At 40.5% G+C, this 27,856-nt stretch overlaps 1 protein-coding gene across 10 annotated transcripts in view; it reads right to left on the minus strand.

The window, feature by feature from the left end:
• CAMK2D (calcium/calmodulin dependent protein kinase II delta) overlaps positions 1-27,856 on the minus strand; it is a 173,084-nt gene that overhangs the window by 5,280 nt on the left and 139,948 nt on the right. For 4 of the 10 annotated variants that reach the window (XM_019472954.1, XM_019472952.1, XM_019472953.1 and 1 more), the window contains 6 exons: positions 25,862-25,921; positions 24,198-24,239; positions 21,575-21,623; positions 4,497-4,572; positions 3,215-3,309; positions 1,705-1,933 (listed from right to left, as the gene is read on the minus strand). In XM_019472954.1, the coding sequence (XP_019328499.1) occupies positions 1,705-1,933; positions 3,215-3,309; positions 4,497-4,572; positions 21,575-21,623; positions 24,198-24,239; positions 25,862-25,921 (551 nt within the window). The remainder of the gene's footprint in view (positions 1-1,704; positions 1,934-3,214; positions 3,310-4,496; positions 4,573-21,574; positions 21,624-24,197; positions 24,240-25,861; positions 25,922-27,856) is intronic. The other 6 variants (XM_019472958.1, XM_019472956.1, XM_019472957.1 and 3 more) reach the window with 2 other exon arrangements.

Below are 27,856 nucleotides of genomic sequence, written 5' to 3' on the forward strand. Positions count from 1 at the left end.
TTAAAAAAAATGACCCCCCCCCCCCCAACCCTTCTCAAAAAACAGAGGGGAAAAAAAAATGCCAAAGGAAAAGATTAAATAATTCTCTAGTCCAATTCATGTCATTCTGCTATAAACGCTTATCCAGGGTGCACTGGGATAGGTGAACCTGTTTCACTTATGCTTTCTGGCTCTACACATACCCAGGTCAGATCCCTTGACAAAACACTCCTTTATGAAAACACCCCTTTATGAAAACACCCCAAATCCACATAATTCTGCGTTTCAAGAAAATGTAACTACTCTTCCACTATTATCTGTTTAAACACCGGCAGTGCAGCTGGAATGTGAAAAACAAAGGACGACGTGGCTCCTGCTCCCATTGGTTTCACGTTTTTAAATAAAACATGACGGTTGTCACTAGGTAATCGAATTACTTTCTTCCTAAATAAAGATAAAAAATTCATCCCCGCTGAAGTTTAACACTTCTTTCTATCATGTTCCTTACTTTATTGAGCATTATTTCATATGGGAGAATAGTGTTGCAAGGAGTAGAATACGGGACGTGACGAAGTTCGAAGGATGAAATCTAAGCTCTTATCATCCACGCCAGGAAATCCCGCCACTGTCCACATTAAGACACCTCCCGCAAATGTAATTATATCCTACCCAGAGGGATTAAGACACCTCACGCAAATGTAATTATATCCTACCCAGAGGGCTTGCACCGGGGCAAACCAAGGCCTGTACCAGTGCTGCCCAATCTGGAAGCAGCCTAACCTAAGCCAGAGATCAGCGAGGCTGGGCTCTGAGGGACGCAGCAGCATTAGCGAAGGCTGCAAGCAGAAGAAAAGCAAAGGACTTGCGCAGAACCTCTTGAGGAAGCCGTGACTCTTTTATCTTTGTTATCGCAACTACGAGCGTGCTGGAATTTACCCCGCTGAAAAAGCTGGCTCAAGGAATTCAGGTTTGCGCGCGTCGAGTCACGGCGTGACTCCGGGGGTATGCGCGGGCACGCGGAGATGCCCCAATGAACGAAAGAGAAAAACGATGCCGGGAGAGATCTGAGGCTTGCCCACACAGATGTCATAACTATCAGACAGCGGCTATTCGGCAGGTAAGCAAAGAGAGCGCGGGAAAAGAGATCAGAATGTGATAGGTACTTGTATGACTTAATTTACAAAGTAAATACGTAAACTGGCTCAAAATCAACTTGCAGGGAACATAACTAGGCCTGAGTAAGTAGAGGTGGCTGGAAATCACAAGAAATATTACTCAAACTTCAGTTTTTCAGAACAGCGATACTTTTTTCCTTGAAACTTTCCGGTCAGCTCTAACAGCCCCATGTATCCTATTGCTTTTTTGTTTTTTTTTTTTTCAGGTTTTCCTGAAATTCTATTTCAGGTTGTCCAATCCTGTTTTGTGTGACTTGTATCAAGCCTTATCTACATTAAAACATTTTTCTGCTCTTCAAGCTGTCAGTTCAGGGACCGAGTTGGATTAGTGGGCATCACGGTTGAAAACAACAACAAAAAAAGCATTATTTTAAAAATATCTGCACCAATGCTACACGCACACTACTGAATATAATACACACCGCATAAATGACCACAAGAAATTACACTATCAAGAGGACGGTTTCGTCGTTTTTAAGGCCAAAAGCAGCTATGAGACTATCTGGTCTGACCTACAGAGTTTAAGCTTGTGGTCTGAAGGGTTTCTTACTTGATAGGTACTGTTGGTGAGCCTGAACGGTGAAAGTGAACGTTCTGCCACTTCCCATCACGACGGTGCCAGACCCGCGTTTCCTCTGACTGCATAGTCTTTGGCATCCCGCTTCCATCCATGTACTGTGTGAGCCGTATGTATGCAATGCAAGCAGCATCGTCACCCACAAGGTGGACATGAGGATTGAGGATAATGGTGTGGATTGGTTTATTACTTTTGGATAAAGCTAGGAAACAAACACACACACACACAGAGGATAGATTAATTTTTCTCCTTGTAAGCCAAAATAACTCATCTCACCCCATTTTACAAAACAAGAATCTCAAGCTTAGCAGATAACAAAGTAATAATTATTGTTTATTGGTTATCAGGACTGACACCTAGCTCAAGTACATTGTAGAAATGAGCACAGTCGCAGCATAAAGTATGTTTTCCCCCTTCCTATAAGGAAGCCAATCAAATGTTTAATAGTACGTATTATTTAATCCATGTACACACGTGGATTAAATAACGTGGGGGCCACCATCGTGAGTTTCCCAATCGAGTTTTCCCAATACTTCAGTTTCACTGCTGTGTCTAATGTCTAATGGCATTTGTACTCAATATTTTCAGTTAAAATAATTCCGTTTTTAACTCACTCTTGTGACATATTTTATTAAGTGCTGATATCTATGAAAACTAAGAAGCAGCTATAACGAAAGGAAACAGTTTAAGGAAAAATATGGAAAATGCTGTTTTGGAGATGGAAGAGAATTTAGGAGCACGATAATCCCATTTTATGCTCAGACATTTCTCAGAAATTACTGGATAAGCCACTATCTTCATTTACAACAATTTATTTCCTTTTGAGTCAAGTCTGCTCTAAAATGGTTACCTACATTACATGATCCTCCAAAACTTTATTAAATCCACTCTATGGGTAATTTTTCTTTCTTATAGCTGACATGATTGTGTGTATATATATATGGGGTTTTTTTATATACATTGACGTTTTCATATATATACACACACCCACCCCTCCCCAAATACAAAAAAGACAGCTGATCAGATCCTCAGCAGCACAGACTGAGTGACTACAGTGTCTTCCCCAATGCATCACATACTCACTGGAAGCGCTGTTAGTTGCAACCACTGTAATCACACCATTTAGTGACCTTTCTTTTAAGTATACTCACAGCATGATTTTCACTTTTCCCCAATGGAAGGAAAAAAAAAAAAGTGTGAGAATTACTCATCTCTGGTTTTTTGTTTTTTCTTTTCTACATCTTGCCCTTCTCTTTCCAAACCCCTGAAACTTTCCTCCGCTATCCAAGGAGCCCTATGATGTGTGGATGAGCGCAGCAGAAACAGACAGAAAAACACATATAGCAGAACTCTGGGGAAAAAAAAAATACTCCCTTCCCCTGCCCAAATCAATTAACTCCCAAACCAAAATGCTAATTAGACCGGAGAAACGCAGTCACAAGGAACAGATGAAGATTCACGGAGATGAAAAAGGAGTGTTTACCATTTTCAAAGTAAAACCGGTGGAAGTCCATCCCTTCTACTAGATTCCCCAAAGCTTCAGGTTCAAAAGACGTAAGGCCTGGATCACAGATTTTTCTGTGGAAAAGAAGAAATTCTGTAATAAACACATGCAGTTACGTAACACAACTTCAGAGAGATTCTTTTTAAATGTTTCCTTTATTCCCATCGGACATGTACTCACCCGTGCCATCGCACTGGAAAAGAACAGAACTTAAATGGGGAGAAGTAATGGGATTCTGGTTTCACCTAAATTAGTAGATTTGGCAGCTTACCTTAGGTGGACTAGATTTCATATAAATCACCTTTTGACAAAAAAAGAGACTGCCAAAGAAGGCCCCACAAGTCAATGGTATTACAAGTAGGAATTTTTACTTGTGACTCTGAAAGCTGCTTCTGTGCAATCCCAAGGATATCTTTTTAACATCTCACATCATTATTTAAGCAAGATTTCATTTTTTTTTTTTTACCTGACAAAATTTAGGTAAGAATCCGGAATAAGTTTCCACTTGACATTTGTACAACAAAGGTTTTAACACGATCATACCAAACCAAAGTTTAGTGCTGGCAAGTCTTTAAACAGGATGAGCAGTGTCACTGTTGAACTGTGAGGCTTGTGCCTCAACAGGATAGAATCCACCCAGAGAAACACAGGAGACCAAAAGAAATGCCGAGAAGGGCTCTCCTCTACTTTTTAAAACTTTTTTTTGAGGTAGGAAGAGAAGAGCAGCAGTGATGGCATCGTGTCTTTGCAGAGAAAAGCCGAGACAGAAATAGGTCCACCTTCCCCCAGCAAATTCTTGCACAGTGCTCAGTAGAGGCTGGTGGAACCTGAATTCCACGTGGTCTTTCACACTCTGAAGTACCAATGGGATTCTAGCTAATATCAATCTCTACAGACAATAAAAATTTTCTGCTAAAAGAGGCTTCTACTGTGTTTTCTGGATTCTAAATCACAAACATGACACTACTTTCGTACACCGAAATGGATCACTGCGTATTTTGCGTCAGGATTATGATCCTGTCTCGGCAGAGCAGCACACTGGATTTACACCAGCAGCTCCTCTGAGACTGGCAACCAGGCTCCTGTAACGCCGGGGCAAAGCAGCAACGAACACGTCTTGTGTTTCTCGGGGGCATCTGAGAATGAACTTCAGCAATACATAAAATACAAACGCACAGGCCCATATATAAATAAGCGTATTTACATACACAGCGGCAAACACATCAGCTCTCCTCACTCCCTCCTAAATGAGAAAACTTACGTGTAAGCTTCAAAGTCCCCGTTGTTGATAGCTTCAATCAACTGCTCAGTCACCTTGATAATCTCCTGCTTACGAGCTAGAGAGAGATACAAATACGACTCTTAAAATGGAAGGCGAAGTGGAAGGCGACAGCTGAAAGGCTGTCAGAAGAACAGCCGTAACAAAGGCATTCTGTCATTCCTCAGCTGGCGCAACAGCCATTTCTCTTCCTTTTCTATGACCAAAGGACATGATGTTATATTGCTGCTTTACACTGTTTTGGCTTCAGTGCACTCCTGTATTCATGAGGAAATTAAACACAGGTCAAGATCAATCCACTTTCCTATCATGCTTCTAACCGTCTTTCCTTCACTGAAGGATCTGCTGTCTAAAGAGCAAAACAAACCCAAACCCAAACCCCAACTCTTAACTTCAAATTAAAGGAAACTGATTATCGTTTTACAAGCAACGCTCTAACGTTTCATATACACGCGGGGCCTTTACCTTTTCAGTGTCTAATGCTGATTTTCAGGCATCTGTGTAACACTTGGTGTTCGCTTTGGCCAAATGTGTACATTTAAGTAAAGAGGAATTTAGGCCCTAAGCCTATAATCAAGAGCGTCTGGTGCAAAGCTCGCGGATCACGTATAACGCATACACATCCACGCGGGTCTAATTACAACACGGTGTCTTTCGGCTCTGACTTCTGTGATTGTGCCTATCTTTTGCTTGTAAAATGCTTACCGCCTCTGCATTACAATAAACCTCACTTAGAGCATTCGGCGATATTACGGTACATCTACTAACTAATAATAATAAATGCTAAATAGCAACAGAAGAATACTACATTAAAAACAACAAGCAGGATACGTATTTCTAGTAAGAATATTCGAACTCAAGCGGTGTTTGCATACGCCTCAAAGGCAAAAGTATGTGAAACAGCTTCTCCTTTACCGATCAGCCAAGAAATAAGCCCGCAGTTCAGTATTTGTTAATGTTGACAGGAGTTCCACTAAAACAGTGCGGAGTAAACAAATTCCTGCACAGTGGTATGGTTATTACTAATACCAGTTACTCTAGGAGGGCAAAGTTTAAGAGACTTTATCGAGATGGAAAATCTGACTTTGAAAACTGACTTGTACTTTTAAAAACTTGTTTTTTGAGGAACAGAGGTTTATATTTTTGCCCTGTATATTCATCATTTGGTAAAGTTCAACCTCATAGCGATGAAGTTCAACCAGAGAGGCACTGCTCTCAAAGACAGGTTTTTGTGAGTTTAACGCTAAATGGGTAAGCGAGACAGATTTTACCGGTACATTTGCAAGGATTTAACTTACATTCAACTCCTTATTAAACCTCAGAAAATCGATTTGGAAGACCAAGCTTGAAATAAAAAGAAATGCAAGCCACCAGGCTGCAGCAGCTCTCTTTGCAAGCAATAGTTGTAATTCTCCTGCACACTCCTACACGTGAACGAGACTATTAACACACACGCAAATACGCTTGGAATGTTTAAACCGAAGTACTGAGAGAGCTCACATTCTTCTTCAAAAAGAAAACGCTGGGGAGCAGAGGCAGAATGCAAGTCTCCAATGCTGTGCTGCAAGAACTGGCATCGTGGCGTTAAAGAACCTTTTCATTTATGCTCCACCATCTCTTTCAGTAAGTGCAAACCCAATATATTCAGATAAAAAGCACCAAAAAGAAACCAGCGAGGAAAGAAGCGATGGAGAAAAAAGTGGATATAAAGGTCTAGCAAGGCTTTCTGTGAGTAGTTCTTGACTACTAGATAGCATGGTGGGTAAGAATATGTCAAGTACGAATTGCCTTATTTTCCATGAAGACTGTGGAAAGAACAAAGAATTGCAATGAAGAGACGTTTTGACTGCAGATCAGCAATGGCTCCATTGTCATGTGTTTAAACAACATAGACCAAACTGTGGACATTGTATGGCACTGTCCGCACAAGCCAAGCGGTAGGATGGTTGAGTAAGAAATAATGGTGCAGTGTTAGAAAAGGCTGGCAAAAAGAAACCCAGAATATGCAGGCTTCATGCAGTGAGGAAATCACAAGTTTTGCACGCTACATCTCCTATACATATAACTAAACTAAAGGATTTGATTAAATAACCCGGTAACACATTCCAGTCAGAGACTAGGAAATCACAGACTATTAAATCAGACAGTGGAAAGCGAGGTAAAAACCTCCGATGAGCTGCTACATAATCATGAGATCATGTTATTGGATAACTGTTAACGTAAGCAATGAAAACGTCTACAAAGGTACTGTAGTTTCCACACGCAAGAGACATAAAACCACATGGACACGTAATCTTACTTTCACTTGGCTAGAGACAATTGGCAATATTCCCTTTTTCACTAACATCAGTCCTTTCTTTTCAAAGTTTTACCATGAGAAGCCCACGGTTAACTCACACGTTATACATGCTCCGACAGGGAGCAGCGAACAGCAGTGAACATCTGAATATATTCTGCCACACGACATTCTGTGATCCGAGCCCAGAGGCTTATTAAGGTGTTTTGTGTTGTTTTAAATGAATGGTGTGCAACAGCTCAATTTAGTTGGATGGTAACCTGACTCACTGGCATCTGTTCGTGCCTTCCAGTTAAAGTTAAAGGAATGTGAATGACAGAAGTTTCTCTCCGTGAATCTTGTGAGATTTTGAGACTTGATTTCAGTCTGAATGAGACCGGAAATTTTTGCTTACATACATTTAAAAAAATTTGTTGTGGGTCAATCAAAATGTTGCATTTCAATCATACCTTTGATGTTGTACTACATTACAAGATATAACTCAACATCAACCCCCCGAGGGAGAAACTGAACCGTATTGCCAAATTGCTCTTTTTCCGGTTTTTTCTTCCAAAATGAATTTGCAGTGGAACGCACGTGTTCATGAAGCTTTCTGATAGGAGCCACCTAATATTACAGAATATGGTTCCAGCAAAGTTTCTCTGGGCAGTGCTAACATCTAGTAGAGCCGCGTCTGCTGACCTGTCCATGGAATATAAAGCACATCCATCAGGAAGCTCTACGGGCCAGCAAAGTAAGTAAAGGAGATTAAGGCAGTATCACCGGCTCAAATCAATCACCGTCCAAGTCCAGCGCTAGCGTCAGTTCTTCTAGTACTTGTGGAAAGACTTCGCAGCTCACGATGCGGACCGTCAGGAACAGAAAGATGTTGCCAAATCATCTGCCTTCCAACTCGTTTCTCAATTTTTCTACAAAATTACAAGCACCACGTGAAACTGTATATGAAAGCAACTACGCTACTCTTCCCCTTCACTAACAGACAAATAATTACACACATATTAGAAAATTAGATTTCTTCCTACTTAGTGAGCTGATATGCAACCACATTGGCAGAAAGTGACTGAGAGCCCAAGACGGAGGTGGAGCGTAATTTAGAAGCTGGAGTTCCAGAAAGGATTTATCCTGTGTGCAAAACCCCACCTTGTTCTCAGCCCTGACTCATTTGAGAGCAAGAGCGAACATTGCAAGAAAAAAATGGTCAAGAACAAGGCAGTATGAAATATTCAGTAGCATCAGATATCAAAGAATAATTAAAAATCTCAGTAGCCGCTGTGGTTTTACGCAAACCTCCTACCGATAATTGTTTTTGGGGATCTTTTTTATCTCAGCATTTTAGACTTTCTGTGGAGGTATGTGTGTGGGTGCAGGGAGACGGAGTACAAATACAGACCAAAAGTATTTCAGCCTATAAACGGACTGTCTAGGAAGCAGAGGTTTAGCCTGGGAGGAAGGAAGAGAACGGAGACAGGGAGGAACTGGAATACAACAAGCAGAAAACTGGAAGGAGACTGGAAGGCAGCGAGAAGGAAAATGCAGCCAGGACTTGGTGGCCATGTGAATGACGTCAAATACTGGCGCTTTCCCTTAGCACAAAGGAAGAAATAGGGAGGGCACTGAAGATGAACTAAGGCGAGATGGATATTGGTAGGAACAAGGTCTTGCTATTGCAGACAACGCCTGACCGAAATAATTGGCGCTTATTAAAGCAGTAAGAAAATTACCGAATGTTCATTAACATACGCTCTTCCAAACCTCCAATTTCTTTTTCCATCTAAATTCACATTACAAACTACACAAGGACAACAAGCGAACACACGAGGCATTAGGGAAGAGGCATCTGGCCAGTTCCCATCTGCCAGATAACCGTCACTTGCAATCACCATTTTAATTTGACTCTTTTTTTTTTTTTTGATCCAGTAGTAAATTTTGTACAAAGTTTAAACAAAGTACAAACTTTGCTTGTATTGAATTCTCGGAGAATTACGCTGTTTGACGTACAGGGGCAATTTTATGCTATTGTGCTTTTTATTTGATGTGCAGTAAGAACTTCCTAAATAACGTACTTCAGCTTTGGTTAAAGCCGGCCAGAGATCCGTCTGCTCTCTCACAGCGCGATGAGGTGGTCGGACTGAACCAAGCCGCCCAGTTTCTTTGGCATTATGAGCTACGTGCACTACGTCTGTCTTATTCTCGCCATTTAAAATATCACTACGTGTTCAGAGCGCAAGGACTATATTTAGTCTTATGGCATGTAAGAGTTTGTCTGATAAATGACAAAAATACTCTAAGATACCGGAGGAAAACTCGAAAATTATAATGGATTCTGATAAAACTGGTTCAGCTACTCTTTCTAACGGGTGTGGTAAGAGCCAGTTGAAAAATTAAAGCCTAACCCATCTATACTGTCGTAGAATACGGCAATGGCTTTCCATGGCGTAAAATTACATAATCTCTGTAAGCAAAGGATTACTTAGCAAAAATACATTTGGTGTTTTTAAAACAGCTGAGGTGTGAGGGAAGAACATTGTTAAAAGAAGTCAAAGGTGCCGAGCCATTTTCTTGAAAAACTAATAATGAAAAAGACTGCAGATAGCCTAGCAAAAAGCTACCGTAAAATGGCAAACTTCTGTGGAAAAGATGGTAGCTTTTACATTCTTTGCTCAGAACACAGGTGAAATAAATCCATTAAAGAAAAGACCATGGACCTACTCTCTAAATATAACCTTTACCCCGTAGGGACAGTGAGTTAAGGTAATAAGATATTATCAGTTCAAAAAAATACAACCCCTGCTTTGGCAAGGGAGTGGGTGTATGACTAATACAAAGGCAGTTCAAGCAAAAATATTATGCAGAAGAGCTATAAAAAGACCAAATAAGAAGAAAAGAACAAAACAGAACGTTTTCTAACACTGGCTAAAATTATTTCTGCAGCACTGCCGTAGTACACATGTTAACTTTAAATGTTACTAACTTCTGCACTGGCACAGGTTGTCCAGAGAAGTTGTGGATGCCCCATCCCTGGAAGTGTTCAAGGTCAGGTTGGATGGGGCTTTGAGCAACCTGGTCTAGTGGAAGGTGCCCCTGCCCACGGCAGGGGGGTTGGATCTAACACTGGCTAAAATTATTTCTGCAGCACTGCCGTAGTACACGTTAACTTTAAATGTTACTAACTTCTAGCTCTATTTCACCACCTTTTTTCCCCACGAAGCTACAGGGTGGGGATAATCTTTCCTAATCAAAGAACACCATTAACACTAATATCTAAAGAACACAAAATAAGAACACCATTTACCCAAAAAGCATCTAACACTATAAATGCCTTAAACCTACAAGGTGCAGTCTCACAGCTAGTGAAATCAAGTATCACAGGGAAAAAAAAAGTACAAAACAACAGCAAACCCTGTTTTTCTAGGAGGGAACTACGAGGCTTTTCTTCCCCTCCTGTAGCCCCAAGCAGCATTTGTAAACTCAATCTACAAGAATCACACAGAAATGACGGATGTTTTGGTATTTTAATTGCAGAAAGAAGGTGCAGGATAAAAATGAGCTGTAGATATGCGAAAATGAAGTCTTCAGAAACACACGTACCAGAAACTTCATGTTTTGTGACACACAAAAAAGGATCCTTGGTAACTGATTGACCACCACGTTACTTGTGAATTTTTTCAAAACTGACACCGGTATTTTTGTTCTGAAACTAATAACTTAAAACACCTTATGCTTCATTCAGATATTGGAGGATCTTTCTACTGTTATCAATACATTATGTAATTACTATACTGGAATGGTTATTAATTACCCCCACCGATCTTACAGATGTGGGAATAGACTTTTTTATTGTTCTTTGACATATTTCTTTTATCACAAAATAAGCCTAGGAACAGCCATCATACCAGCAAAGTATAAAACCAGTATTTTTGGTCTTTCAGACAATAGCTTACCAAATAAGCCCAGGGCAGACAGTACTTGCAACGGGGCCTGTGAAATCCATAGCAGAGACCAACCACCTTCACCTTTCAAATAACACCCAAATCGGGGAACCGCATACCCCTTACTGCTGTTTGCTTTGAAACAGAGAGCGATGAAATCCCTGCTAAGCAGTAAAGTGTCTTTCCAGAAGAATGAGGTAGCCTGTTTACAGATCAGCACATGAACCCGAAGATGATTAAAATGATTCTGCTTCTTACTTGCTCACATGTTGTTTCTCAAGGAAAAAACCCTTAGAACTTTCTAACTCGGTACTCTTAACTACGTATCTTGGTACACATCAGACTGGATTAATCTCACAACGTTTTGGACACGTGTAAGGACAGACAAGCGAGTTTGTTCTCTCAACTCCCCTCCCTTACAGCCACTGGAGAGAAACAAGCACTTTCAGAGCACGATTCATCATACCCTAAAATAGGTATTTAAGACAAGCGTGACTCATCTGACCTATTTGCGTTGACTAAAAGAGGTCTAGACAACTAGCTCAAATATAGATATCTACGTTGTGGAGGATGTCTAAACCTGGGGAGACAAATCCTACCCATTGTGCTATCATTTTAAAACAGTACCGTCCTTATCAAGGTGACACCGGTCTGCTAAAATGGAACGGCACAGTATGGGGGAACCTAGCTTCATTTCTAATCTCAGCATCGTCCCAGCAAATAGCAAGTAGATGGAAAGCATACGGCCACTAACGTTATTTCTATACTCTGAAACTAACCAAAGTTTGAAAAGAAAGAGGAAGAGACTGGAAATCGTATCCTGTGTTGTATGATGAACTCTGGCTACGTGGCTGTACCAGATGTCATTCAAACTTTACAGCATGGACTGCTGCCCCAGAAGCAGACGAGTGCAGCAAATGTCACAAAATGTTTTTCAAAACCATTCTCTTCACACCAGTATTTGAAAATTCTCTGCTGGTAATTTCTCTTACAATTTATTCCACAAATATTCCAAGAAAGTAATTTCTGTGAAGAAAATAAAAGAAGGTGCCGCATGAATAAATGACTGGACTGAATCTTAGATCTACATAAAATTGCCTAGACCCTCAGATGACAAGGCATGCTCCAGAGGACTTCTCATTCAAGAAGCTTACCAAAATTTAGCATACGTAAGATCAGAGCTTCTCTCTCACCCCACCGCTTAACCTTCAACTTTGATATGAACTAAGACGTGAGAGTTGTCATCTTACATGTAACACCTCTTTCCTAGCGTCTGCTGATTCCAAAGATTCACTCTGATTCATCAAATTATGATATGGGTGGACTGTTTGCAGCATTTTTTTCCTGGCTATCGACTGCCTTTCACCTTTCTGAAAACCTGTAAGCCTACTACTTCCCTAATGAAAAAATTTAATCCATTAGATATGTAGGCAAATATCTGAAAAATTTTCCCAGCACTTTTCCACCCTATACTGGTAAAAAAAGATCAAAGAAAATGAATGCATCTCCTATTTAAACCCTTATCATAATGTGATGTTAAGCAACTTGTCATATGCCCCACATAGTTTCTTTTTATTTATATGAAAGTAGTTATTTCTAAAGGTGCTCTCTCCTTGGAGCTACCATACAACGATACTAATATTTATACTGTGCGGCAAATGTTTATTTTTTAACGACAAATCACCTACGGTCTCGGAACAAAGCTGTACCATGATCACTGCACTTACAAGACACTGCGCTACGGTTTCTCAACATGTTACACGAACCATGGAATCTGGCTGCTCTCTCAAGAAAGGATGTTTAAAGTCTTGATAACTGAGACATTAACGAGCTTTGTGCACATTTTTATTTAAACTGTGCTCCTACCGAATCACTGTACCAATTCAGAGAAATCTTGTTGTTGTCCACGGGTGTTTTACAATGGAAAAATCACTAATAACCCTCAATTCTATATCTCCTTCCTTTTAAATAAGCTTTAAAAAGCAATGAGATATATTGAGAGAATAATAATGATAATGATAATAATAATAATAATAATAATAAATAATAATGATAATAATCCCCAAACAATAATTCTAAGAAATGTGGCGTTTGCCTATTTTACTCATAGGAAAACTGCGTTACCTTTAAAAATATATTCCTCAATACCTCAAGCACCTAGGGCTGGAATGGAGATGTTTTATTCTCCAGGACTGACTTTAACTATATGATAACCCTGCCTCAACTTGTCTTTTCTCAACACGCCACATTTACATCTTTTTCCCATGTCTGTGACAGCAGACTAAAACCTAACAAGTTTACCAGCTAAGAAATCAGCGTTTTTCTTGTTTATAATTATAATGTATACCAATAATTATAATAATTGCTACTTAATAACAGACAGAGCAAACTCAGTTCCATACTACACAGAGCTAACACTGTAGACTGTCTGGGTTCCCACCTTCTTACCACTGTGCTGTCACGAAATAGCTGTCAGGTAACGGGTATTCATCCAGCTAATCTCTGGAGCCCTTTTCACTTCCCAGACACTTCCGACATAAAGAAACTGCACGTGCCTCTGACCACCACCTCCCATCCTAAACTTTGCAGTCTGACTTCACGGGGTAATTTTTGTCCTCCAAATTCTCAAATTTGCACTTCAAAAACACTGACTTGCACTCTCCTGTGACGTAACGTAAACATCATAGTCACTTGAGCCTATAACGTTGCCTCCGGCAAGCCCAGCAACTCCCATGTAGTTTACCAAAAAAGTCTCAGCAGTATTAACTTTCACTGATCTTTTTCACATTGCTCACTGCTAGTGAAAATTATTCCTTACTATAGCTCTTTGTAGGAGTTACCTTTTCTCTGGTGCACGTGGGTCTGCCCGACGCACACAACCCCCGTAGCCTCTTTATAGCAATATTGCAGAGACCTCTATCGTCTGTACCAGTATTCTGAAACGGATCGTTAGAGCTATCCCAACAAAACTCCGCTTCAAAACGACGTTAGCACAAACACGTTTTCCATTAGCCACACCAGTGGTTTTTACCCTAATAGCCTATCGTGTTCCCAATGTCTTCTCTCAGCACTTAAGTTCGTTTTACTTGTCCTTGGATTAATCGAATCCTTGGCAGACAATAACTACTTTTGGTTTGCTGAATTTTCTCAGGCCACGGGACTGCTGATTCCTGTTAAAGGTACAGCTACAGAAAACACAGCATATCACGGCCACTTCTAAAATCGTATTACACCAGAATCGCACATTTTAAAAACTAAGTTGAGGACGGGTGAGGTTACGGGGACTTTACGGTTTCTTTGGTCACTAAACTTAGTTACTTAACAAAATTAAATATTCCCGTTATTGGGATGAAGTTATTTTGAAGCATCAGAATAAAAAAAATACAAGCAAGTCTGGTGCATATTCAGATACTGGGTTAACTTCTGCTGTTTGGCCTGCTAGTTTTTTGGCAAACTCTGAATTTCTAATCTGTAAACCATTTAAACAAAACTGACTTGGTAGGCTAACTACCAGAGGCAGTAGTACCATCATGTCTCCGCCAAGTAGCTTTACCAGAACACTTTCACCTAATACTTTTCCTGCCTCACAGCAGATGGTTGTTTAATTCGGTCGTTGTTGCATTCCTTCAACTGAGTTCTACCTGCACTTTTTTTATAGGGTTTTTGAGAAGTTTATTTTGTGGAACGAAGTGGCAAAGAAGCGTGCTTGTTCCTGAAGTCACAGAATGAACAGAATAAATACGAGATTGTTCACTTTAAGAAAGTGTCACTGTACAGACATACCATGCCGTTTCTGCACCACACACTTTCAGGGAAACTAAAATAATCTGCTTTTTTCAAGGATAGTGGTATTACCTGAGGTGCCTCTGTTCCTAAATTTGGTAACAAAATTAGTCATGACCATCTACGATTAAACATTAACAGTGGTCTTAGCGCTATTAACTACCCAATGAAGCAGGAAATGTGAGGCTGCTAGCATTCAAATCCGAAAACGTCGGGTACATAATAGATTTTCTGGGGACATATACTGTGGATGGAATAAAAGCCGTATGGCACGTGTTACTGATAGCTTTGAACGTTATACAGGTCCACGTCCTTCCTATAAACTCCTCTTTTCTTTAAGGTCTGTGCAGTTTGCGCTGTCGGTATTTGTAGTTCTGGTTTGATATATAGTCATCTATATATTGATATATACTATCCTGCTCCTCCATCAGAATGAAGTTAATCTTTCAACATTACCTGTCAACGGTCGTGACCGGAGACAGCCCATCATCTCGGGGACCGATTCCCCTCTCACCTGCATTAGTTGCACCTAGCAAGAATTCCACTCCAATTTAAAATAAGGTTCAGGCCAATTACACCCAGCCTGTGTTTCCAAGGGCCCATCTGCATCTCACCCTCACCAGTGCAAATGCCCATTCTTAGTACCGCTGCAACTACCCTAACACACACAGGATGCACGATCGGAATCTGGCAAGCAGAGCCTGTGTCCTGGTTTCGGCAGGGATAGAGTTAATTTCCTTCCTAGTAGCTGGTACAGTGCTGGGTTTTGGATTTAGGGTGAGAACGATGTTGATAACACACTGATGCTTTAGTTGTTGCTGAGCAGTGTTTACACTAGTCAAGGACTTTTCAGCTCCCCATGCTCTACCGACTGAGCAGGCTGGGGGTGCACAAGAAGCGGGGAGGGGGCACAGCCAGGACAGCTGACCCCAACTGGCCAGAGGGACATTCCATACCATGGGACGTCATGCTCAGTACATAAAGCTGGGGGAAGAAGAAGGAAGGGGGGGACGTTCGGAGTGATGGCGTTTGTCTTCCCAAGTCACTGTTACGCGTGATGGAGCCCTGCTTTCCTGGAGATGGCTGAACACCTGCCTGCCCATGGGAAGGAGTGAATGAATTCCTTGTTTTGCTTTGCTTGCACGCACGGCTTTTGCTTTACCTATTAAACTGTCTTTATCTCAACCCACGAGTTTTTCTCACTTTTACCCTTCCGATTCTCTCCCCCATCCCACCAGGGGGGAGTGAGCGAGCGGCTGCGTGGTGCTTAGTTGCCAACTGAGATTAAACCACGACAGCCTGCATTCCTAGGAAGTCGTTCCCCGTTTCAACTCGCAAGGTTCTTCCATTCTAAAGAATTTCTGAGTTGATTTATACACAAGAAATGCATCTACCCAGGCCTTCTATGTTCTACCAGTATACAAGCTACCGACACAGTGCTCTTTTCCTCTCATATTTAAACTGCTCAAACATACTCTCCTCACCCTAAAGAGTTCCTTTACGGTTAATTGGTCACTAATCTTCACAGATCTCCTCCTAAGCAAAGCATGAAACTTTTCAGTTGTCATGAATCAATGCTGCAACCTCAAGGCTGTCACAGCAGCTTTAAGGTTGGTTTATCAATGGTGATGCTAAAGAACGTAACTTGGTGACATACATAAACTTAACAGGTAATTAATCTGGAGACCCTACCCAGCATCCAAGCCAGAGGTGAGGGCGAGATCTATCTCTAAGTTGAAAACTACTGCAAAGATTACCCCTGCAAGATACAACGTTCTGAAACACATACCTATCTATGCTGCTGTTACAGCTGATGATAATAGTTTTACAATTAATAAAACCTGGCCAAGAAATTAATCTAATCTAAAAAAAAATATACTCCATGCCTTTGTAAACCCTAAGAAAAGGTCCTTCCTAGATCAGGCAGATCACAGTATTGACCTTTTTTGTGCTACTGGCAGATGGTGGGGAGGAAAGAGGAGGAGAGACAAAAGAGATCATCTGAACAGATGAGTCTCTCAACTTACACAGTACAGAGAAAGGAGTGGAGTGAGAGAGCTCAGACTCAAGCGAATGACTCTCCGAGTTTGCATTTTTCGTGGACTTGCCCGCTGAATTGATGGAAAGAAACACAACATATGAACAAACAAAGATGAAGAGGTAGAGTGTGATCAGAATCCTCAGCAGGCACTGGCAGCAGGAGCGGCCGGTGGGGCACGGCAAGGGTGATGACCACTGAGATGAAGAAGCAATGGAAGAGGAGGAGCGGTGGGTGGAACATAACCTCTCCACGTCACCCGCCTGTGTGAGAGCTGTATGAGGGTCAAGTAGATGTGAAGGAAGAAAGAGAGAAGGCCAAAAGAAAAACAACAATAATTTAATTACAAGCAACAAGGACTTATAAAATCTTTGAGCACACAAACAATGTTAATGATGTACTTTTGGGAGGCAGCGTGGGTGCCAGAGAACAGTTGTAAAGGTCGTAGCCATAAATGGCTCTGTTCAGATGCCAGTGCAGATTTATCCCTCTATCCAGTACTGAGATATACGGGGTTTTGAAAGAGCTTTTAAAAAAATTTCTTAGAAATTTGAAGGTTTTTCTTCAGGGAAGTATGTTCCAAACGGATTCGTTTAAATTGGTTTCTTTCTACTGTTAAATAAAATAAAAGCAACAGGTATAAAATGCAATAAATTAGCAAAATAGATGAAAATACATGCCTCCTGAGTGGTTAATGTTTTGAAGCGATGCACCTTACGGATGTATTAAGTAGCACAGATTAGCTAGAATTTACCTAATCTGTAAGTGCCCTACAACTCGGCAATTTTTCCCATCGGGAATCATCATTCTTACTAGCGCTTTCATTAATTCATTTCCGGGGGCAAAAAAATACCGCGAGAAATCTAGATTTCCTGACCATGATAAATTTAACAACTCAGCTTTGTAAAAGTCTGTGTGCATTGCTGGCAAAAATAACGGTGGCATTCTACAGCATTATCGACAAAAACGTATCAATCTCCTATCAAAGAGACGCTGCCAAAGAGTTCCAGTCTCATTACTACAGGAAGGAGAAATCCCACAAGCAATCCCAGAAGGCGGCATTGCCGACGGTCCAGTTTTCAGTATGTTCTTTCTGTCCGCTCCTGTCCTTATATTTAGGAGGGATCACCGTCATGCAGGTAAACCCGTGATCAATGGTTAATGTCAGAAATTTATGTTAGCGAGGAACCTGAACTACAGCTTCAAGTAATTTCAGGCTCAAATTCCAGAATTAGCTTATTCCTTGAATTATTAAAGCTCACCGTTGTTTGCCAAGCACTGTTTCTAGTGAAAGAAATATGTTCCAGTCCTAAAAGATGTAAATGCATACATAAGCAAGACAAAGTTACAGACACGAAGATTTTCAATAAATAACAAATGAAAAGTAAGCCAGATTTTACTGTCTTCAAGTTAAAATACCTGCCTTCAAAAGTGAAAATAGGGGGAGATCCTGACATCAGAGGAGAATACTGTATGCATTCCCGACAGACAGGAGGTAAGAATCTGTTCCTAAAGACACCTTTGCGATAGCCGTTTTATGACTTTTTTTTTTTTTTAATTGCTACCTTTCTTAATGAATCCTAACATTTGTAATACTTCGTACAGACATGCACATGCACACACACTCCCACAGGGCACACAAAACCACAACTGTGCTGGAGATACATCCCACGCAGACTCACACGATCCACCCGACTCTAACACAATTTTGAAGGGTCAAATCAGTAAAAGTAAGAACACCACTCGATGCAGAGCTGAATGTTTGAAGTATGTGTGGGCTGGTAGTTGGGTACAAAGGAAGGAACCTTGTACCTGTTTATGCGATCTACGCACAGTGTTTAGAGTAACAGGAGGAGGAATAAAGCGCGTAGATCGCGTGCCTTTGCAAATGAGAAGACTCATTCTCTGCGAGGTGTGGGTCATGCTGCAATACTATAAAACACATGCTAATACTGCTTTTCAGTTACAGACTGGCATCCCCCCTTCCCTTCTCCTTCGCAGGAAGGAGAGCGCCTCTTCCCATGTTGTACTCCACGCTGCGAAGAAAAGCAAAAAGATTTTTAAGGTCCTTTATCACCTAAGGTGGGGAACATTCCTTCTAGATCTCAAATTTGGTGACAAGCATCATCTCGAGCATATGCGTGAGGACCCAGGCAGTCAGTAATCGGAGAGAATTCTCTCTGCTACCTCTGAAATCCATTCATCCCTATCAGTATCTTATCTCCAGCTGCAACCAGTAGCCGCTCCTGACAAGAGAACAGCTTTCTCACTGTCGTCCTAGAAATTCTACATCCAGAAGTCAAGTTTGATGTAGGGGGAAAATATCTTTCCTAAGTGCCTTGCTAAAGCATGAAGCTTGAGCTCGTACTAGCTGTCAGGGTTGCAGGACTGCCTATTCCCTGAATGATTCTAGAAATTAGACCCTAGGGGTACTGTTAGATTTAATGTATAATAAAACAATCCGAAAGGCAGCCTCCGGTGGAAAGACTGGAAGTGCGAGAGGAATACGACCGGGAGATTATATTTGTTTTTTAAATAAACAGGAAATTAAATCCCTATACACTGGAATAAAACGTGCACCTGGTGTCTGGTGAACAGGGCAGTGGTACCGCCGTGTGTTAGGCCACCGACCCGACGCTGAACAGTTGCATCGGTGTACGAGGTTATCGTGATCATCCCAGACGTGAGCAGTTCAAACTGTCATTCTCGGTGGGGAGAGCGCGTCCCCCCTTCCCACCAAAGCAGGTGAAGGGCAGTACGGCACTACTCTGCCTCCTCTTCTCCAAGCACAGTTAACGCCTTTCAGCTCCTCCTTCCGCGGCATCCAGAAAACACACAGCGCGACAGCCTCAGCTCATCTTACTGGCTTACCCGCTTTATGCCCTTTGTGTCACTATTACGTAGCAACGGGTCAGGAACCTACGGATAACAGAACGCTTCGTCCGGCTGAACATTTTACACCTGTCACTAAGGAAGGACAAAGAGAAAGACAGCAAAGAGAAGGACACAACCAGCACCTCGTCTCTCAGACCTGCGATTACTGCAAGATCCTCTTTTCTGTTTTGGGAATAAAGTACATCGCGGCCGTCCGATCTGCTCCTAACTGTGATACTACAGAATCACACAAAAGAATTAGGCAAAACGTTTTCATTGTTGTTTTTCTCATAATTGTATTCCTGACATGTGATTCTGCGTGCTAAGCTTCAGAGTTCTATAAAAATCCTACTGTTACAACATCGTGTTATATCATCATGCAGAGGCCCTATAATTAAATCATTCATTTAATGAGGTTAGCTGCTAAACTACACATAATGGTTTGAAGGAAGAAATACAGAGTGTTACGAATAAAGGCAAATTACACCGTATTTTCCTCTGCATCAGCTGCAGATACCTGTAACTGTTCTCCAAGCCATTACTTCGCACTAACGCAAACCGCTATCACTAGGTGGTTGTTTCGAGTGAGTGGGTACTGGCTGTTAACGCGCCCAAGACTTTGTTTAAGCCGAGGTGAAATGATTCACCGAAACTTTGAGAACAAGGCGCCAATATCAGCGACTTAATTAGAGCTAACTGCAGCTCATACAGTAACCTCGGTCACAATTTACAGCCGCGCTGCTACTAGCAGTGGATAGAAAAATCTTCCTGCCACCGAGGGAACACCAACTATGCAAAAGCAGAGAAAATTACTGCAGCACGGCAGACTGCAGAGAGTAGCCCGTACACCAGCTGAGCTCCTCAGCCTTTCCAAAAGCAATGCGAAAGAGCAGCAGCAGCAGAGACAAGAGGCTGGGCTCCGCCACAGGCTTGCTCCGCTCTCCTGAACAAGCCTGAGCTAAGCTGCCGTGACGTAAATGCCCGATGAATCCCATATGCAGCATAACATAAAATCTGCATTTTTCAGCACGGCGCTGCTTGGACAACCGCTACCAGGTGCCTGTGCTTTCACGCTCACACTATCAATTCATTACCCTGGCAGCACCGATATCAAACGTGCATAGCATCTGTTCTACCAGCCAGAAACTAAGCACTAGATATTTTTGATAGAATTCTAACTACGTCGTTTGAATCTCTGCTAAATTCTAAAACGCTCCCATGCTCTTCAGAGGCCAATGAAGCTCTTTAGCAGATTCAAGTCTGTATTTTAGGGCACAACTTTGCTAATACACGCTTTTAACAGTGACTTAGGCATTATACTACTTCCAACATACGGCAAACCCCATATTACAATGGTTCACTAAGAATTCTCTTTTCTTCTCCATTCTCCACACTTTAGCTTTACTATCATCTCTGCCTTGCATTTCACCTGTCCTTATAACATTGTTCTTTGAGGTTGAAAAACAATCTTTTCTGTGAACCAGAGATACACAAACCTAATACTCTTTTTTTAAAAAAACCCTTTGTTTTAAAACACAATGTTATTAAAGTAAGTATGAGTAACAACACAGTATAATATTTAGAGGGGGAAAACGGAAACAAAAACAGTATCCGTGAAGTTACAGAACCAATTTTATAAAAAAAATATTGATTTTAGTTTTTTAAAGAATAAAAGAAGATTAAGTTTATGGACAGAACGAAAGAGAAACATGAAAAAACACTGGCATCTGAACAGAATAAAAATTAAAAACGGTGACATCAAAAAAAAAAAGCAAACCCAAAACACAAACGCACGCTAAAAGTACATAAACTAAGTAAGAGTTACAAAGCACTGACTTACACATTTTTAATCTACTACTATTACTACTGGAACTAGTATCGTAGTTAATAAGCAGTAACTTTCTACTCTTCATTCCAAAACATCATGGCAAATGGTGTTTTGGGAAATGAGAAGTCAAAGGTAAGTCTGAAACATGTCAGAAGTAACACAGAAGAGCGTAACAATAATTTCTTTTAAATGAGGAAAAATAGTATTCTCTCTTAAGAGTCATTAGGAATTTCTGTGTTTAATGACCTAATGAAATACAGTCACATAACTCATGTTATCGCTTCTCCAAATGTTTCAAGCTTAAAATCATACCTTTCACATCCTCATCTTCAATGGTCGTATTGGAACTCTCTGTTGATTCCTGTTGAGAAGTAAATATAAGTAGAATGTATAAAACAAGCCAAGCCTTGTTTGCGTGCCTTTGAAAATTACAGTTAGTTACAGATATCATGCAAAGCCTTGAAGCAGGGTGGGATGTAATTCACAAACAAATAATCACACACCGATTAAGACATTTCCACCTGAAACAGATGTCAAACATTGCCATTCTCTTTATGTAGGGAACATAAATACATTTCCTGCTGTCTAATGCTTTTACTTCACAGGAATGTCAAGGAAACTTTTTTTTCTTTAACATCCAACTGTACAAAGTCCATCTGAAATGTTATATGAATTACCTCAGCCAAGTAGGAGAGCTTGCCATTTTAAGCTTAGTGATTAAACCAACTGTGCAAAATAAGTCATTCCATTCCAACTTTTAAATATGCAGACTTCTGCGTGCTACAATTTGCAACTGTTTTTCTGCTCATATGACTTACGCAACGTGCGTTAAAACAAAGGCTCCCAGTGATTTTAAGAATATTGGATCAGATTCTATCATTTTTCTACCGGCTTTGTGATAAAAAAAATTTTGTGAAGGAGATGGAGAATTGATAAACGTATGATAACGACTTTGACAAACTGAGGTATCTTTGTAGTAGTATTCTTCAAACAACCAGTCATGTAGAGGAATGACTCATCTATCAGACAGTTTATACTGAAGCCACCACACTGTTAAAAAGGCAAGGATACTGTGTCTCAGTCTTTCACAAATTACCAGAAACATCAAATATTACGGGCAAATTCAACGGGGCACTGTCAAATCTAATAGGTACGCAGTTTTAGAAAGCCAGAAAGTTTTTAAACTTTTTTTTTAAATCTATATACTTTCTTGAAAAGTAGAATCAACATGATTTTTTTTTTTTTAAATTCACAGCTCAATAGCAAAAAGGATTAACTGGTCTATTTTTATCTGAGAGATAGAAGATAGGACTGGTATTGTATTTAACTCTTAAAAGGGTTTTACAATGAAATAATAAAAGGTAAATTCGACAGTGCCCTTTATTTACTGTGTCCTCACAAGGCTGAGCCGAAGGAATGTTCAAAACGGTTAATGCATTACTCAGACCTTAAAAAAACAAAACGTGTGTGCATCCATAAATAAAACTACATGAATTAATTCACACACAAACAAAACCAAACAAGTCACCATGCTTTTCCTGAACTGGCTGGTGTTAGACGTTTCACTCTACACAGACGTATCATGCTCTATCACTTAAAATATTAGATAAAGTACTTATAAGTAAACAAACCCCCCACACAAATACAAGTTGTAAACACCATGCACAAGCTCACACGGCAGATGTAGCCTGTAATATTGAAGCATCCACTCCAGTTGCCATACTACAACGATCAGTCTTTCAGACAAATTTAGGAGTAACTCTCCGCATTAAGTGGTTTGCTTGTCTGCTGTGACCTTTTGGGACATTGAGTATCTTAATTGCTATGATTATATATTAAAGCCAAGTAGATGTAGTCACGCCAATATTTTATCTGGGTTTTCTGGTCTTTAGTGGACTTCGGCGATAAAGATTAGACTAGTGTTCAAACACAGGCTGTTTGTTGCCTATGAGTTTAAACTTGGGGAGCTGAAAAAGTAGTAACATGAAAATAAAAGCTCTACGTTCGACAGATGCAAGGTACATAAAGGAATGGGATATACAAGCACGATACACACCATCAGCAATTTCATGCTTGAGAAATGTCCGCATGCGTTATTTTTTCACTCAGATTCAATCCTTCTCATACGAAGTAACCACAAGTAGTTAAGGCTAGGTATGTGAAATGTCAATTCTTTAAGTCAACACTGTGAACTGTGAAATTTTTGTGGAAGAGTAAATTCTTTCCAGGAAGCCTAGGAACATGTGCTATATGAAAATGATGATATTTCCTGGCCCTTTTCAAGTCCATGCATGAAAAAAACAAAACAAAACAAAACACGTTTTAGGAATCAGCTGCCAAACGCAAACATCACAATACACAAGAAAAAGAAAAGAGCATGAAGAAAATGTATAAAAATCAAAAGACCTCTTTGTCACTTGAATTGTTAAAATTTTTTTGAAACTGCTCAGTGATGTTATGGAAGAAAACCAAAGTCCTGTGCAAAAGACACGTCACAACACGGTGTACAAGCATGCCGAGAAACAGCAGATGGGATAAACTGAAATGACATCTTCATCTAAGGTGACAACTGCACGTAAAACTCGTCAGCATAATCTCACCACGCTCTTGAGAACAGCGTTCTTTGGTTTTACTTAGACTGCAGCATTTTTGGCTGAAACGAGAGAGACACCACGCTCCCCGAGCCTGGCTGCACAGGGTACTGAACTCTGCCAATCGCTACCGACTCCCCCGAGAGCTTCGGAAGCTCAGCAATCAGCAGGACGCACGTTGCAGATGAACACAGATGACAACAGGCTCAAGAGACACCGGGCGTAACTAATGCAGGAATGAGATTTTCCTTGATAAAATCCTGGAATGGCCCTATTTTGCTGTGGAACAGTGGATGAAATGTGTGGTGTGGAAAAGCAAGATGGAGTCGATTCTTTCCGAATACCTTATTTCCATCAGGGTTGTGGATTACTGTAGTTTGGGGCTCCTGAGCGAGAACAAAATAAAGAGAAAAAGAGTTCCCATTGGTAAATACATTCTCGTTAGCGTGAGGGAGCGCAAGAAGAGCCAGCTCACAAATGCTGAACACTGACAAGAGCTAAATCAAATGTTAACTGTTGCCAGAGGGTGAAACTGGATGTCTCTAATACAGATTTCCTCAACAGCAAGCCAGCAAAAAAAGACCATCTCACCTAACGCAGCAGCATGCAGAGACCTTATTCATGACCAACGCATGCAGGGCTTTGAAGCTCTGGAGACCTGCAGAGGCTCTCTTTTGGACAAGGGCATCCCAAATGCTTTGCGCGTCTTCCTGTCCGAGCCAGGCCAGACAAGGCGGCCAGAAATCACCTCTTTTCTTTAAGCATGTTTGCTTGTATTAGTATTAAGTGATCAAATAAAAATACAGGTGAATCGGTAAGGATTAAGGACGAGTTAACTACCTCTGAACGCTACCATGTTTTGGAAGATGTAGATTACTACCAATTGCTGCCCTGGCAGAGCAGCATAAAAGTAGGCGAGGGAGATCTTGGCGTCATTTTGAAGTGTAGTTTCCCCAAATCCTTTTCCCTTAAACAAAGATTAAATAATCCTCGAAATGGCAGGTAGCCAGCATACTTTCAGCATGGACTATTGTGCGTGGCCACGCCTGGGAACAGACTGCCATATACTCCTGCGTGAAACGTGTTGACTGGTCCTTAGAAATGACTTCGCAATGTACGCTTCAGTGCCAGCTGCACAAAAAAATTCGAGAGGGAAAAAATCTCTCCCGAGGTGTGCGAATCATCCCCATTTTCAAAGCTATATACGCAGGCACACGGGAAACAGTACCTCGCAAAATTAGGTACTTAAGCACTGGCATTTGTATTTGTGAGCCCTGTGACACACGTATGCCTAAGAAATAGGAGCTACTAATAAAAGCAAGCCAGCAATAGAAACATTCATGAACAGCACTCCGATTAGTAATGTGTTCCTAGCAGAGCTCATTAATGAGTAATGTCTCCTGCAGATTTAAATGTGAGAGAAACAAGCAAAAATGTTTAGCACTAGATGCCTCTTGATCCCAGTGAAGACTTGCAAAGTCCTGCTGAGTTTTAGGAAATACGGAATGAAAATCTGAATAAGGTCTATTTTATGGTAGCCTAGCAATAATCCTGTTAGCTCTCCTTGATATCAATACTTATACGAAGACAAAGCAGAGAAAATAATAGAGCTTGCTTTTTTTTTTTGGTGTGCAAAAGGTTAGCATTAAAAAGATGGAAACAGTCATCAGGCAAAGAGCTAAGAGCAACATAAAGCGCATTCTACTCACTTTCTGGCACAGCATGCAAAAAATTCAACTACGGTTACAAATGCTATGACTCTACCGCATCCAGCTTCCATGTAACACTTTCTATTAATAAACACGCTCTAATGGACGCCCTCACAAAAAAAAAAAAAAAAAAAAAAAAAAAAAGCAAAATTAAAAAAAAAATTTTCAAAAAGTTTTTCCAAAACCTGTTTTTAGAAAGTAAACAGAGTAAATGCATGAGAAAGCAAAAAAGAAGGAAGAACAAACAGAAGACAGTAAAAAACTTCAAGATAGCACGAGAAGGAAGATTCCAGGTATACCAGCGCCGGGGTAGGAATATTTTCCTTGGGGCTGGTTACCACGTTCGTTTTGTTGTTTATCTGTAGGTATGCAGAAAATAGAAACAGACAGGCCTTAGAACTCGTGGTAGGCACCGTATCTATATCTCTCTGTATAGAACATCTATATACAGATATAGATATCTATATATAGATATAGATATGGAAATAAAGAATCACAGAAAGATGAACTTATGAACTTGAACGAACACTAACAATAGACCGGTAGCTAGCTGCAACTCCTCCAAACGTGCTAGCTAGGGGTTTTCAGAGGCGCTAGACGAAGGTCTATATAAGGTACAGATGACTTCAGCTGTGACACTTAACAAGAACAGAGAGCCTTGAAGTAGCAGCTAATCACATGTAAGAAGAATAAAGAATTAATATGGGTTTGAAGGAAGACCTAAATAGCCACTGCGATTTCTCGACATGCAACAGTATTAAATAATTGCACCCAGTTGTTCTTTATTTCTAATTACCTATCACTACCATAAATAATATTCGGTTATTCATAGCTCTCCAGAAATCTATAGATTTGTTCTACTGGCTTCTGGGAACAGATTTGAACAAATATAACTGATTCCAGATCTGGTTAAATACAACCCATGCTAGGAAGAGACTGCTGCCCCTTTCGCCTTTTTTTTTGGTTTAATTTAGACAAAAATAATCGGCAGCTGTGGTTTTCTGCAGTCTCAAGAATCCTGCAGTAACTGTGTATCAGCCTTTCAGTTTTGGTACTACGACCTGAAAGTGTAAAGGTTTCACGCTCTAGTTATCTGTAGCCTTACTCCACAAATCAGTACTTGTCTGCTTAACTTTACATGTAGGTCATCATGTTAATTCTTAAGCTTAGCACGGTACTACACCTTTACGAGACTTTTGGCTTTTACTTATACAAAATTCTAATTCAAATTAAACTGTGTAAATAAGTTTAAAGGTATCTGATTCTTTAAATCCATTGTTAAGATTCAGCTTTCATAAATACCGTGGTATGAAAGGAACAGAAATACTAAAAATAACGTACCGAGCCACTTTTTACATGCACTAAGCAGCAAGATTAAAGTATAGTAAAACTAGTTTGAAAAAGCCATTTTTTTCTTTAACAATAATTAGGACAAAAATTTCACATACATTTTGGTCACGTCTAATTTTAACAAGAGCAGTCCAAAGCAGCATGCAGAACTGGGTGTATAGATATACATTGTCTGGAAAGACTTTGATCCAAAAAAAAAAAGTTCTACTGAACCTTTTAGTCACAGTACTTAATAATAAATACGCAAAACAACGGACAAAAGTCCAAAATTGTTTCATTAACGGATTTTTGTAAAAATGTAATTAACTTCTTCATTTGAAGAAACAAACTCTAGCAATTTTGGGGTCAAAATTCGTTGTTTTTTCTTCTAAAAGAAAAGCCTTTCTAAACCAACTAGAAAATGGCGAGATGCTAAGTGACATATATGAAAAGGCGTAGAAAGAGGAAGTCCTGTAATAGTGGACCAAACTGAGCTGCGTCTGAAACATCTGACTTCTGATTTAGAACGTCCCGATGACTCCGTAGTCTCAGCTGAAGTACTCAGCTTCTCCGCCACGCAGGCTAACACGCGAGTTTTGCCTGTGCCGAGGCTTTGCTAAATTTGAGCCTTCAGAAGGCAGCACCACTGGGGAAATCCACTGAACTTCACGTCCTCAGCAGGTTTTGGTGACCGTTTTACTTTGGTACAGATGTGGCAGCTGACTTGTTGGTTGCAGGAATTAAGCCTGCAGCTGAACTGAATCTTACTTAGCATATGTCTAGATTATGGAAATGTCGACAGGATTTGCATTAATTAATTACAGACTGCAAATTTCCTTATCTTAACCAGCATTTAACTGGCTTTGAAGAATATAAAGCAGTCCCGTTAGTTAATGTCAGGGAACATTATTTCGACACGAAATGCTATTTAGTAATATTTGTGATAGGAACCATTCTCCCATATA

Source organism: Aptenodytes forsteri, unplaced genomic scaffold (genome assembly GCF_000699145.1).
Source record: "Aptenodytes forsteri isolate BGI_AS27 unplaced genomic scaffold, ASM69914v1 Scaffold326, whole genome shotgun sequence".
NCBI classification, from domain to species: Eukaryota; Metazoa; Chordata; class Aves; order Sphenisciformes; family Spheniscidae; genus Aptenodytes; species Aptenodytes forsteri.